The 13,673-nt window shown below is 32.9% G+C and overlaps 1 protein-coding gene across 3 annotated transcripts in view; it reads right to left on the reverse strand.

Moving 5' to 3' along the window:
• The window catches only part of LOC106683623 (cytochrome P450 4C1), a 38,649-nt gene extending 25,744 nt beyond the window's left edge, over positions 1–12,905 (reverse strand). The window contains exons 1-6 of one of the 3 annotated variants that reach the window (XM_067048693.1): positions 12,671–12,905; positions 9,722–9,828; positions 8,464–8,558; positions 5,967–6,148; positions 5,767–5,836; positions 3,234–3,360 (exon numbers count right to left, since the gene is read on the reverse strand). In XM_067048693.1, coding sequence (XP_066904794.1) covers positions 3,234–3,360; positions 5,767–5,836; positions 5,967–6,148; positions 8,464–8,558; positions 9,722–9,760 — 513 coding nt within the window. In that variant the 5' untranslated portion in view covers positions 9,761–9,828; positions 12,671–12,905. Of the gene's footprint in view, positions 1–3,233; positions 3,361–5,766; positions 5,837–5,966; positions 6,149–8,463; positions 8,559–9,721; positions 9,829–12,049; positions 12,219–12,670 lie in introns of those variants that run through there. The other 2 variants (XM_067048692.1, XM_067048694.1) reach the window with 2 other exon arrangements.
• Between the last annotated feature and the right edge of the window lie 768 nt (positions 12,906–13,673).

Below are 13,673 nucleotides of genomic sequence, written 5' to 3' on the forward strand. Positions count from 1 at the left end.
TTATATAGGAAATACATTAGACCTCCTTGGTCTGTTGTCCATATAATAATAATAGTCTTTTAAATCGTTCACCATTAATATAAAAAACTGTAAATAAAGGGAAACCGGATAAACTTTATACTAATTGTATAGTTTCTTATTATCACATACATATCTCTTATGTATAAGAACTTAATAATCTCAGTTGATAAGCAGACTGATAAATCCTTTGAAAACGCCGAGAGGCTAAAGTTCATTGAAGAAAGGGCTCGGAAACAGGAGGAGCTTTTCGAGAAATTGTTGTTGGAAAAAAAAATTTAAATACAATATTAAAAATGTGGAAATCAGGCTTTTAATCACGTAGAACCGGTCCAGCTTTTACACTCCCTTGAGATAAGAGGAACTGCCCCCCAAAATAGTGAAACACCAGAGGGAAAAGTATTATTCGTCGGGGTGGCCCTGGGAATTAAGTTAAATAGTTAGGATATTGATGTGATTGAAAGAAAAAGATCTAGAGGAGATATATGTCAGCGAAGAGATGACCCCTACCATCTGACATCTTTACTGGCTGGTGAGGCAGAAGAAGGCCATCGGTAAAGGCAAGTAGGTCTGGTCCGCTAGGGAGCAGGTTCATTGCCGACGCAAAGATGGACAGCCAGCAATTGTAATAAACAAATCTAAAGAGATCGAAGCCATCCAATGACTGTATTTAGATATTTCATTTTTCTTCCGTAAGAGTTGTTGTTTCCTTTTTTTCATTTTATATAGAGAATTGTATTATTGTTTTTTTTATATTTCAAATATTTTGCTTATTTTACATGGAGCATATCTATTTATTCATTTTATCGTCTTTCTGCAAGATGTTATGTATTTTATTTTTCTTATTATATAGAGACCCATATCATTTTTTCCATCTCCCATATATTCTTAATTTAGTCATATTTTATACATTTTGTTCTATTTATTTATTTCTTCTTGCAAGGAGCAACTTTATTTTTCACTTTATTAAGAGATTTCTATTTTATTTTTAACTTCTATATAAGCATATGTTATTCTATAAGCAATTTATCTTTCTCTTAATTATTTATTCTTCATTGAATTTCAATATTTTCATTTCTGCAATTATTTTGAGATGAATCTCCATTAGTAGTTTATTGCTTATTCCATGGTATTCAAATTGGAAAACAGTAAATGTACCCTCTTCTTGATATTAACACAAATATCCTTTTCATCACACTCCCAATTGTCCTTTTTTTACTCTAATAATAAATTTCATCCATTTCTCACTGTGTCACATTCTATCCTTTAGTCCTACATGACCAATATCGTAACTTTCTGACATTTTAACTTCCTATCCCTTCCCGCACATTATGACGAATTCCTGGATTATTTCCTCCAAAATTTTTACCACACCATTGCCGTCTCAGAAACGTGGCTTAAACCCAATATCCCGACTTCCTCTATCCCCCCCCCAATATAAACTCCTTCGTCATGAACAATTGGACCGTACTGGTGATGGTGTTGCTCTTTATGTTCATAATAGTCTGATGGCTAAAATCCTACTGAAGTCTCTTTTCTTTGACACCCCTCCCTTTGGAATACATCTTCATGCAACTTACTTCAAACTCCTTCTCCTTCCTCTATATTGTCATTTACCACCTTCTTGATATTAACACAAATATCCTTTTCATCACACTCCCAATTGTCCTTTTTTTACTCTAATAATAAATTTCATCCATTCCTCACTGTGTCACATTCTATCCTTTAGTCCTACATGACCAATATCGTAACTTTCTGACATTTTAACTTCCTATCCCTTCCCGCACATTATGACGAATTCCTGGATTATTTCCTCCAAAATTTTTACCACACCATTGCCGTCTCAGAAACGTGGCTTAAACCCAATATCCCGACTTCCTCTATCCCCCCCCCAATATAAACTCCTTCGTCATGAACAATTGGACCGTACTGGTGATGGTGTTGCTCTATATGTTCATAATAGTCTGATGGCTAAAATCCTACTGAAGTCTCCTTTCTTTGACACACCCCGTTTGGAATACATCTTCATGCAACTTACTTCAAACTCCTTCTCCTTCCTCTATATTGTCATTTACCACCCACCTCGAGTCCGTTTTGATGATACATTTGAATTCGCCTTCTTTTCATACATTCCTCTCTTCCATATTTCAGAGACCTATTCCACCTTTAAGTCCCTCTGAAACCTTACCCAAACACCTGATCCTAAATCCAACTGGAAAATCCTTAAGGACCTCTCCGTTGGGGGCTCTAAATCCTGTCTATATTACCTCGTCACTCCGGATGATGAAGAAAGAGTGAAGTTCTTTTGCTGCGCCTCCTCCTTCAACAACCTTATGTGACATTTCCTCTTTTCCTATCCCTGAAATCCCATTTGATCCCAGTAATTTTTATTTCTTAAATGTTTTCCCAATCCAACGAAAATCCATAAATGTACTTAAACAGTTCCAAAGATTTCGTAATTCCATTTCTCAGAACACTCGTTAGCTCCTAGTATCCTCTCTCATCTTCCTCACCTTCGACTACGATTCCTTGGTCTATGGAGGGCTATCTGCAGGAATATAGTTGAGACTGAAGAGAGCCATGAATTGCTTTGTAAGATTTAACTTTGGGTTTCCAAGGTGCTCTCAAGTCTCCCGCTGATATACCGAGTTGAAGTGGCTCTATCCAATCACTTTTGTGTTTTACTATTCCAAGTTCTTAAAATAAAAACCTACCTATATCCTTGATCTCCTCACTCTTCGTTCATTCATCCATTCCTTAAAAACCAGATCCCAACCGACTGATTTATATATGCCCTCCTATAGAGCCGCCTTCTTCAGCAAATCCTTTGTCATACGTGCAACCTCCTTCTGGAACTTTCTCCCCATCTCCATTTGGCAATTCTCATCCATTCTTTCCTTTAAATAACACTTATCCCTTCACTTATTGCAACACCAAACCTAGGGACAAACCTGTGAGCCACTTATTATACTTTGTGTTTATTTAATAAAATATGTTAATTCATCTTGCCGATCTATCAGTGCTGCTGATCAGTATCCTTATTACACCAAAGATTCAGTACATTCTATCGAATGAATGAATCGTTGTGTAGAAAGCTTTCATTAAACTCAAACAGATTTCATTGATAGTTCAGATTTGGATAAAATAGATTCTAATCCTATCTAACCTACACCTTTCAAATCATCTAAATACTATAAAATAAAAATTGTTCATACCTTCTTATCAAAATTGTGGATAATATCAATACATTTAAAAAAACGTTTGCCAGCATCACAAAGGCGAAAAATGAATTCAGGGTATTGCCAAACCCGAAGATATCTTTTCACTACACCATAGGCTATACTAAAACAAAAGAAAATATTCAGGGCATGGTATTTTAAATTTAAAGGTAGAATTTGTTTAAAAGATAATCCAAACCAAGAATTTTAAAATAAACTAACTCGGTAGCTAAATCAATGTACTTTTTTATGTTTTCTTTGACTGTCTATAAGTAGCAGTTCTTTTTCTTCAGTTCTACATGTCAGTTTCGGTTAATCCAAGAATTTTTGGTTTCGCAAACAGATTAAAAACTAGATCTGGAGAAATGCATCTCATGGGTCAATTCTCGAAAACGTAAAAGAAGAAGCTGGCTTCAACCCAAATATTGGCTCTATTAAGGTTCACAAAGGCGTACAAAAGCGTGTCTCAAAAGGTTGTACTGGCGCTGGCAGGTGAGATTTGATCTTCTATTTGTTGATTTTATTTTAAGAAAGATCTCTATCAATAATTATGCTAATAGGCGGGACCTGGATGCACTTCCGGAGAAATAGCGGTAAGAAGTAGGTGAGGAAACAGGAGATTGATGAGATTACTGTGGGAGGACTCACAAGGAGTGGAATAGACGGTGGATAGCCAGCAATAAAGGCTCAACATTGAGGAAGTACTTCCTTACTGTTTATTCCAAACTGACAGTGAGGTGGATCCTGTGAATAATAGGTTAGGTTTCTTGTTAAAGTAAACCGCACCTAATAAAGATAACGCAGTTTAATAAGGAAAACGTGACCACAATATACGGAGCAACATTGATGGGAACAAGAGATAGACTACTACTCCCGCCAACTCTTTTATCTAGATCAGTTTTTCGAGTTACAGAATTGACTAAATAAAAATATTCAAATAATTAATCCTAACACACCCTCTCCATTGAAGCTTTACACAATTCAAAAATTTACATAAGTAAAGATTCTGTAGCAAACGTTAATTATTTTTGGCAATTGACACTATATTCCTGAATTTAACAAAATTTTCTTTACATAATGTTTTTTTTAGTATTCATACTCTTATATTTATTACCTTTTCACTAACTAATTGTTTTATAAAATGAAAACGGACTTATATACACCTAGCTCGTTTAGGATTTTTATTTAAATTTATCATAGCAATCAATTTATTATCAGTATATAAATTAACACCTCCGGCACTTATCAATCGGCACTAAACTCACACACAATACTACGAATACTGGTGAGTTCTGCAGGAGCAGCACCGGCAGCCATTGTAGAGATAGCCACACAAGATTGCTTCCTTGAATCCCAAGTGATTGCATTCTTCGTGAGCTTTTAACTTTTTCTATAGCTTCTGTCCAATCTGGAAATTATTTTGCTTCCCTTAATGTTGTAGGAGTACCTTCAGCTGAGAGCATAGCGTACGCTTCATGTAATTCGTAATCTTCAAAGTATTTGAGCAATTTTGGTTTTCTTTTCTCCTTTTCTTGAACTTGTTCTTTTTCTTCATTCTGATTTTCTAAAATGTTTTTCTTCCAGATTTTGTCTTGATTTTTCACCTTAACAATATTCTCAAATGAGATTTTCTCTGTTGTCGTTTTCCTGAGTTTCTTCATTAGAATTATCATATCTGTATTTTTCTGGTCTGTATTGTAGAAAATATGTTTTATTATTTGATTTGTAAATAAAACAATAGATGGCGACACTGATTCACTGACAGGAAACCTTTGTTTGGTGCAGTCGAACATTTTGTCTTTGTTTATAAAACCCCTTCCCTAAATTCCACAATAAACAGGTAGCAGAGCATTGTTTAGTGCGTAAAATGGTAAGTGACGAGAGTAATTTACATAAATTAACATGTACGTAACCTTTGTGATTTTATTTAGGACTAACCGCCGAAATCAAAACATAACGGATAATTCAGCATTGAAAAGCTTGCTGCAGAAAATTATGAGATCTGATCGATGAAGATTGAAGCGTACGAAGAAATTATAGAAAAAGATCCGCCGAAAGAAGATGCAGCTTGGAAAAGAAAAAACAAACAGGTACTCTCTATTATCATCAACGGTTAGTAACGATATATTGCCGTTGATTAGTGTAGTAAGGAAAGTAGGGGAATATTAAGGAAGTAACCAGGAGCCAACGGGTTTCAAAAGGAAGTAGGCGACGAAGATAATTTTTAGGGTGGAGAAGGTACGACGGGAAATATCGGAGACGTGTTTTTCCAGGAGAGAGTTTATTCTATAGTGACACCACGGTTTTTAACTTATGAGCGGAATTGTCTTATAGTTCAATAAAAGTTTGAATTTCATTTAAAAAAACTGTTGCCACTTGTTAGTGGCACCTTTTTAAATCAGTTGATCTCAATCTAAATAAAATTAAAAATGTATTATGTTTTTTTATCCATTGGTTGCTAAGAAGAGTGATAAATTAAATATTCTTCGTTTTTACAGAACTAAAAATATATCTAACCCTTAAAACTTACATTTTAGTAGATTTTATGTATTCGTTCTGCTCCTCGTCTCTAGAACTCAATTGGACACCCATCGCTGATTCTGAAAATATCAGCATGGTTTCAAGTGTTAGCTTATATATACACAATTCTTGATGATTGATTTCTTTTTCTAAGTCTACGGATTACTCTTATCAAAAATATTTATAGTGGTTTGGTTAGAATTCTCTTACCGCAAATTGATTTAAGAGTATGTAAATAAAGGATTTCTGTAAGTTCAAACGGTTTTCCTCCAGAGGCCAGTAAAGTCGAGGCATACTCATCTGCATTTCGGCATATACTTTCTAAAGATGACTCCAAAATCTTGAAGTGAAAACAAGGCGTTAGTAATTTCCTGCGTGAACGCCATTTATCACCTGTTAATGTACAATATTTCAATTAAAATAATAAAACTTATCATTAATTAAATTATTAAATTACACAAAATGATAATCCACCAGATTTTTACATTATTTTTATCTTCCATTGGTCTGTAAGGATTTAAAGCTTATGTACTAATTGAATGTACAAAACTGAAACAAATATTGCCAATTGTAGTAAATGAGTTAAGATGTGTAAAAATAAAGAAATTTTTTAGGTTTTTTTTTTTTTCTGGCTATCTGTAATGCTGATGTTATTACCTTCTTCGGATGGCTGAACTTTTGCTCTCCAAATTCATACCGATGCTTTTTAGTTTTTATGCCTTCATTGGAAAGATTTTCAACTTTCAAAGTAAATGTAAAGTAAAAAGTATTAATTACAGCATTCATTAATCCTGTTAATAATAAATATGATATATTATATTTAATCTTTTCACTTTCTTGAGACTGGTTATTATTATTTAAATCAGTAAATTTTATCCAAGTTTAGTCTCAAAACAATTTTTATTTCTTTATTATTCCGACGTTTCGGCCATCTTAAAGCACAATCTTAATACAATTTTAAAACCACATCATTTAAAAAAACAACTTTATTTAGGCTATTCTGCCCAGGTCATTAAATTAAAAATCGAAACTTTTTATCACAGTCAACCTTATCTATTATAATTTATCACAAAAATCTTTGTAAATAGTTTATGATTAATATTTTCGTAGGAATAGTAGTTTCAATGAAATTGTCAAAATGATTCACAAAATGTTATTATCTCAATTTTTGGGGAAAAACATATAGTTAATGAAATTCTTTAAAATTCTTAAGAACCATTAGATACAAAAATGTCTTTTAGCACTCTAATTAAAGCTACTTGAACGTACTATAAGCTTAGCTTTTCTTAAAACTTCTGTATCGATATCTATTAAACGTAAAGAGCTACATTAGAGATATTGTTTTAAGAAGTTTAATCTACTTCTAAATAATGTGTTATCAAACTTTTTAATTTTTTTGGATATTTCATGGTCGTGGAGCTCCAATGTTTTAAGTTTCTCTAAAATTAAATAAGTTAAAAAAGGCATCCCCCTAAAATACTTCAATATCCCCTTTTATATTTATATTTCACATCACCCTTGAAGAATGGTGCCAAAATTAGAAGATTAAAATTAATTCCAATGAATCACATTTACCGTTCGTCGTAAACCAATGACCTCTTGTCCAACAGTATCCTTTAATAATACCCCACTTATTCCTGTCGAACAGATTCGTTACTTAGGACTACATTTCGACAAACGACTGACATGGAATCCTCATACAAGACAGGAAACTGCTCGTCGATCTTGACTATTACAACATTTACTAGAAAAACGGTCTAAATTGCCAATCCATTACAAAAGACTGATCTACATGACTATTATAAGGCCTATCTGGACATACGGAGTTGAGTTTTGAGGCTCCACTAAACCATCAAATTCCTCCCGAATCCAATTCTTACAGTCCAAAATCCTTCGTAAAATCCTTAACGCTCCTTACTTTGTCACAAATCAAGTCATCCATCATGATCTCAATGTCCCATAAGTTGCCGATTTGGCCAAAACAGATACCATTCCTTCCATGGAAAACTTTCAACCACCCAAATCCACTTGTTTCTAACCTGGCTTCTCCTTCATTACCTAATAATCCTCCTAGGCGTCTGAAAAGAAGATGGCCTCGGAATCTTCTCTTCTAGAAATGTTATTGAAGTTCTATATTGATAGAAACATGTGGAGAATCTACCCATTGGGGTAGATTCTCCACATGTTTGTTTCATGTCACTATCTCACCTACAGCAAATTTACTTGTTGTATATATGTTATACAGTTCTAAATAACAATAAATAAATTATTATAAAAAAATGTATATTTCCTTCTTTAGTAAAGGTAAATAACGCATAATTTTTAAAAAAAATTTCAGTTTAAAGAACTTGTATCTTCCGTATATATAATTAGAAATTTTCCATTTTCTTTTTATTCTTCCTAACTATGGTTGGCAGAGCAATACATTTTTTTCGACTGTCTAGTACATTTCTTTTCCCGTTTTTAAATTCGTACAATAATGGCACGCCTCAGCATGGAGCAACGGTTCTCCATTGGGGTCATGCGATAGAAACCTCTTAATTAGACTGTTTACAATTAAGTAAGGGGGCAAGAAGCTGCTTGGTCTTTTTAAGGACAATACTGTTCTATTGGGATTGGTCTTAATACTCCTCCTGTTTCCATTTTTTAAAGATCGATTTAAAAGGAATTCTTTCAAATAAGGTGCTCTTAAAAGAACTGACTAACTCCACTTGAAAGTAATAGTCCATCCATAAAAGCGGGCTTGATGAATGAATACTCGTAATAACCTTTTGTAATGTTTACAGTGCTGGTTAATAGAGGCTGAAAGAAAACAAAGTTGACAGTCAATTTACATTTTATATTTTATTTCGACTGCAAAATTATAATAATATAGCCATAATAATATAACTATAGACGACTATTAATTGTTTTTATCACACCAGGAATCTAATTTTGGCTACTCCTGGGCGAGCGAATTTATGACATCCACTTCCTAGCATAGCAGCAGAGGGGTACGGTCAGTCCAGTATTTTTTCTCAAAAAAAATAACCGTTACGTTGAAAATATTAATTTTATCGCATAATAACACTACTTTTAGCTTTATAAGACTTTTACTAATTCGTCATAAACAATGTTTTATATTTTTTTTTAGTGTGCCCCTTAGTCTAAGGGCACTGGTTATAATTTCTTTTTCTATTCCTACATTATGCAAAAACATAATTTTTATTTATTTTATTTTTTATGATAGCAAACATTTGATTAACATTTCGCATTTGGTACAGAATAGATATTGTAAATTTTTGACTTATCATACACTGATTATCTCCCCTTTTTTCTGAAATCAGTATAGTTTATTAGATGTAACCTCAATGTATTGAACAATTTGGTCAGGTGAATAATAATTTTTTTGTATGTTGAAAACGCAAGTTTCTTCAAGAGCTTCGAGGATATAAAAACCACTGTTTTACCAAATATTTGTGAGGTTCTAAAATTCAGAGATAGAACAATAAAATTTGAGATGTTCTGATGTGCCTAATTCATTTAGATCTGAGATGATGGCTGACGTGGAGAGTTGAAATAAAACCCATGGAATAACCCAGAACTTCTTATGCTAGATACTAACTCGGAACTGAAGTAATTATACTATGTGTTATTAAATTATATTATATCACTAACAATAATGTGAACCGCTGCGACCCGATTTGGGTATATTCTTCTTGTAAGGAAGAACGGTTTTTCAGAATTAGGGATGTACAAGGAGGTGTTGTCTTTTTTATCCCCAAATAAAGATATCCTCTATGAGGCTGATTGGACCCCAGGAGTGCTCCAGGAATCCACAGGGTTAGCTCATGGCAGCAGTATAACAGAAAATAATTATCTGCCATAGCCGAATTCGACCCAGATCCTTGGAGTTAGTAGCATATTGCCTTACCACTGTACCCCGCGCTGATATTACTAATGCTAGTATCTAAATATATCCTTACCTCTACTACTTCTGGTTCTGCAACGACTACATATTTCATACCAAATACTTCTACTTCAAATAGTCCACCATATTTTTCGCACCATTCAGATATTAAGGGTACGATATCTGAAACAAAGAATGAACAAGATGGTAAACCTAAACAGCAGATTAGCTGCACAGATTATTAAGATAGCACAATTAATACACATTTAAACAAAAAATAAGGCCAATATAACATAGTAAGGTCGAAGTATAAAATAAGAATATAGATTTAAAAATAGAGAAAAAAACACTAAACAAAATAGGCGTACAACATAACATTAGAATGTTGAAGTGTAAAATAACAATATACATGTAAAAACAAAGAAAAACGACGTATAATGTAACATAAGAATGTTGAAATATAAAATAACTATATACATTTAAACAAAAAGCAGTAAACGAAAATAAAAATGACGTACATTAAAGCATAAGAAAGGTGGCTAAGCAATAACAAAACTTAATTGACAAATAGAACTGCATAAATAAAATAGAAACATAAATCTAAATCATCCCCAATTAAAGATTGCAGGATTTCATGATTTAGTGTTTCCTTTAATAATGTTCTATGTTCTTTCGGTTTGGTAATGTTCTTCCTATCTTCAAATAATTAGAGTCTTTGATAGTGAAATTTTATGAGCCGATTTTAGCAGCTCTTTTTTTTTGTATTTTGAAAATAGATTTTTTCCTGGAGTTGACCAAGCGTCCCCTATACCATTGATAAATATAACGTCATATATCGATTTGATCTAAATCGTGATTACCTGCACTCATTAACTCTATGAAAGAACTGTGGTTTCTATCAAAAATAAAATTGTAACTTTGGGGTTTAAGAACATTTGCAACTTCGCAACTCCACACTCCCTCCCTGTACTTACCTGGGTACACCCATCTCCTACTTTGAGTAAAAATAAATCCTGGCTCAGAACATATTTTTTATCTTGTTCAACAATAGTTTCCCTTACTTATCGTCGAAAGGAGTTTTTTAGATGAAAGATTGACTTACTTCAAATTCATTATTTTTCAGAAAAATACTTTTAATAACATTTCTCGTTGCAAGTTTTTTTCTGCAAAAGCATGCCAGAAAAATTTAAAATATTATAATTGTATAGGAAGAATATAGTAGGCCAGATTAGGTAGATTGTAGGAAGATAGTCCGCGTGTTGGTCAATAGAGGTATCAAAATAGTAAATGAAAACTATTTATTGTTAAAATATTATAAAAATATATAATAGTTTACTAAATTTCAAATTGTATTCTTAAACATTTATCCGATACTAAATTCTTATAGAATCAATATTGAAAATACCAAGAATGATTTTATGGAGATGATCCTCTCGACTGAAAAGTTTGTGCATGGATTAAGGAAAATTTAAAAAGTAGTCATTTAATGATTATGTCGACTAGACAACAGTTAACCGGCTGGTGGAACTGAAATTTTCGGATGAGACAACTCAGTAAAAATCGAGTTAAAACCAATCTTTCATTAAAGCGTTCATCGTCTTTCTCCATTAACTTCAGCGACTTTCTACATTGAATATTATATTTTCTAAAATATTTGGCTTCTAAGGCTACAAAATAATTCCTACTCTAATAATTGGAAATGTGTTCATCAAACTGAAAACAAAATAATTTTTAAGTTAATTATTAAATCCTTTCATAATTTATATTTGTGCATTGTTTATTATTGATCTCAAATAGAACTGTTTATTCTTTTTTTTTTCAAATAAACAAAATTATAATTACTTCAGATGATCATTTTCTGAAAAAAAAAACCTTACTTAAGCCCTGTCAAAATATTTCAACAAGGATAAGAAGTAACTGATATTAAAGGAAAGCTAATTGATATATCGAGTTTAATCATTTCGAGTCATTTTTGAGAAAATCGAAAAAATGTGAAAAACCAATTTTATAAAGTTGCACTCTCTGTTATTCGATTTTAACGACTTTTCGTTTTTGAGCTTGGATGATCCCACAGACACACCATTTTGTGAAACTTGGCAAGTTGAACTCAGTGGATCTCAAAAGGTGAGTAGTATATTTCCGTCTTTTGCGAGTAGTATAAAATCTAATTCGAAAATTTAGAACGATCACTGCAGTTATTATATATTCCATATATAGAAAAGAGTAAAATAAAAGTTGTCTCCATTATTTTAAGCTATTATTTTTTTTTTATTTACAATATCACTATTTTTATTTTTATTAGCCATTAAACTATGTTCTCGAAGGCCTCTAAAACGTTTAATGGTTATTTAAATCACTCTTATATCAGTTGACAACAGACGAAAGTTATACGATGACCAAATACCTTTTGGAGTTCTTAGCCACATTGTTAATGCCTGCCCTAAGAATGGAACTCCTGGAGGTCCAGGCAGTTTGGATCGCCTCCATGGTTTGACCAGGAAGAGGACGAGAAGTGCTAGGAACGCAGAGAGCAATGCCAGAGTGACACCCATCATTAGCTACTACCTCCTATCCTCTTGACTAACAATATATATTCACACCTCCCCTCCCATCAATCTACAGCCATGTTTTACCAGAATTCTTCAGTAGCGAGTCAATTTCTTTACCCCACCTGTAGTTAATTTCTAATCTAGATGACCATTCATGTTCAATGGCCTTCTGACTTGAGGCACGCCACAGGAAGTGGGTTTATTTATAAGTGTATGAAGTGTGATTTCAAGTCAAGGTCAGGCGTTCCTTCACTTTTGATTATCTGGTTGAATTTATAATCGACTGTAAATAATTAATTGTATTGATAAATGAAACATAATTAACTGAAAATAAAAATCTATTGCCTGAGTTACAGGTGGTGTAGAGGTAGCCGAAGTGGAACACTTATGATTAGGTGTGTTAATTAATTTTGACTAATTGGTTTCAATGATGCTGATGATTATGGTGTGAATTATATGTATAGGTGTAGACTTACTCCATGTCTCAATTTTCCTCTCCTCTCCTGCTAGGAGGCACTTCAGAGTATCTCTCCTCACTCATTTTTTTTTCACTGAATAAGAGTGAAGAAAGAAAGACTGCTTGTAGAACAAGAAGATGTCTCCCTCCACATGTTTCTTCTTCCTTCCACAGAGGGCGCTAGACGAGAAAAGTTTGCTTATGACCACATAGGGCGGTAATAGTGCCTACCTAATGGGAACCCTCCATTCATACATTCTGTTTATCGAACAATATTTAATAGTTATATTTATTCTAATACTCTTTAATATAATATAATATTGTTGTATCATATGTTAGCTCACTAGGTTTGGTTTAGAATTTCGTTGTTATAGTTTGATATTATGTATAACGTATATTCAATTTTTTTTTTTTTTTTATAAATTTCATGAAACTATAACTCTGGAGTTGTACAATTTTCTTACAATAACTGTCAAACCAGGGAACAAGAGGCATTTTGAGATAGCCCTTACTTTTTAGGATTGTGGCCTCTGAAACTGAAATCGTCTGGACGAAAAACTGGTTTTGTGAACTCCCTATGGTTGTGAAGGAGGTGTTCTATCTCTGTGGTGTTATCTAGTGGAAGATAAATATTGCAAACTGCAAAGATAGTGATTAAATGGCCTGTAACTGCTATTATTTGAATTGGGGAATCTATTTCTACTGGCTGATAATACGTGTTTTATGGCAATAACAACTCCTCTACATTCTCGTTCACAGTTTGCATTGCAATCTCCTCTGTAAACGTTTTAGCTTTTATGGGTGAATTATCTAAAAGCATCAGATGTTTTTCTTGTAGGCTTATTCGTCATTATCAATTAATATTTTCAAATCGCTGAAAATACTGTTATTACCGATAAATTGCTCTAGTGTCACAATTTAGGTATAGTATAAAGTAGAAAAAAAGAAAGTATATTATTGAGATCCCCTTTGAAAGAAATAAAAAATAATATAATTTCGAAAAAGTAAGCAGCTTTGTCTAC

The sequence above is a fragment of the Halyomorpha halys genome, unplaced genomic scaffold, assembly GCF_000696795.3.
Source record: "Halyomorpha halys isolate HHAL.00 unplaced genomic scaffold, Hhal_1.1 Scaffold499.1, whole genome shotgun sequence".
Taxonomy (NCBI): domain Eukaryota; kingdom Metazoa; phylum Arthropoda; class Insecta; order Hemiptera; family Pentatomidae; genus Halyomorpha; species Halyomorpha halys.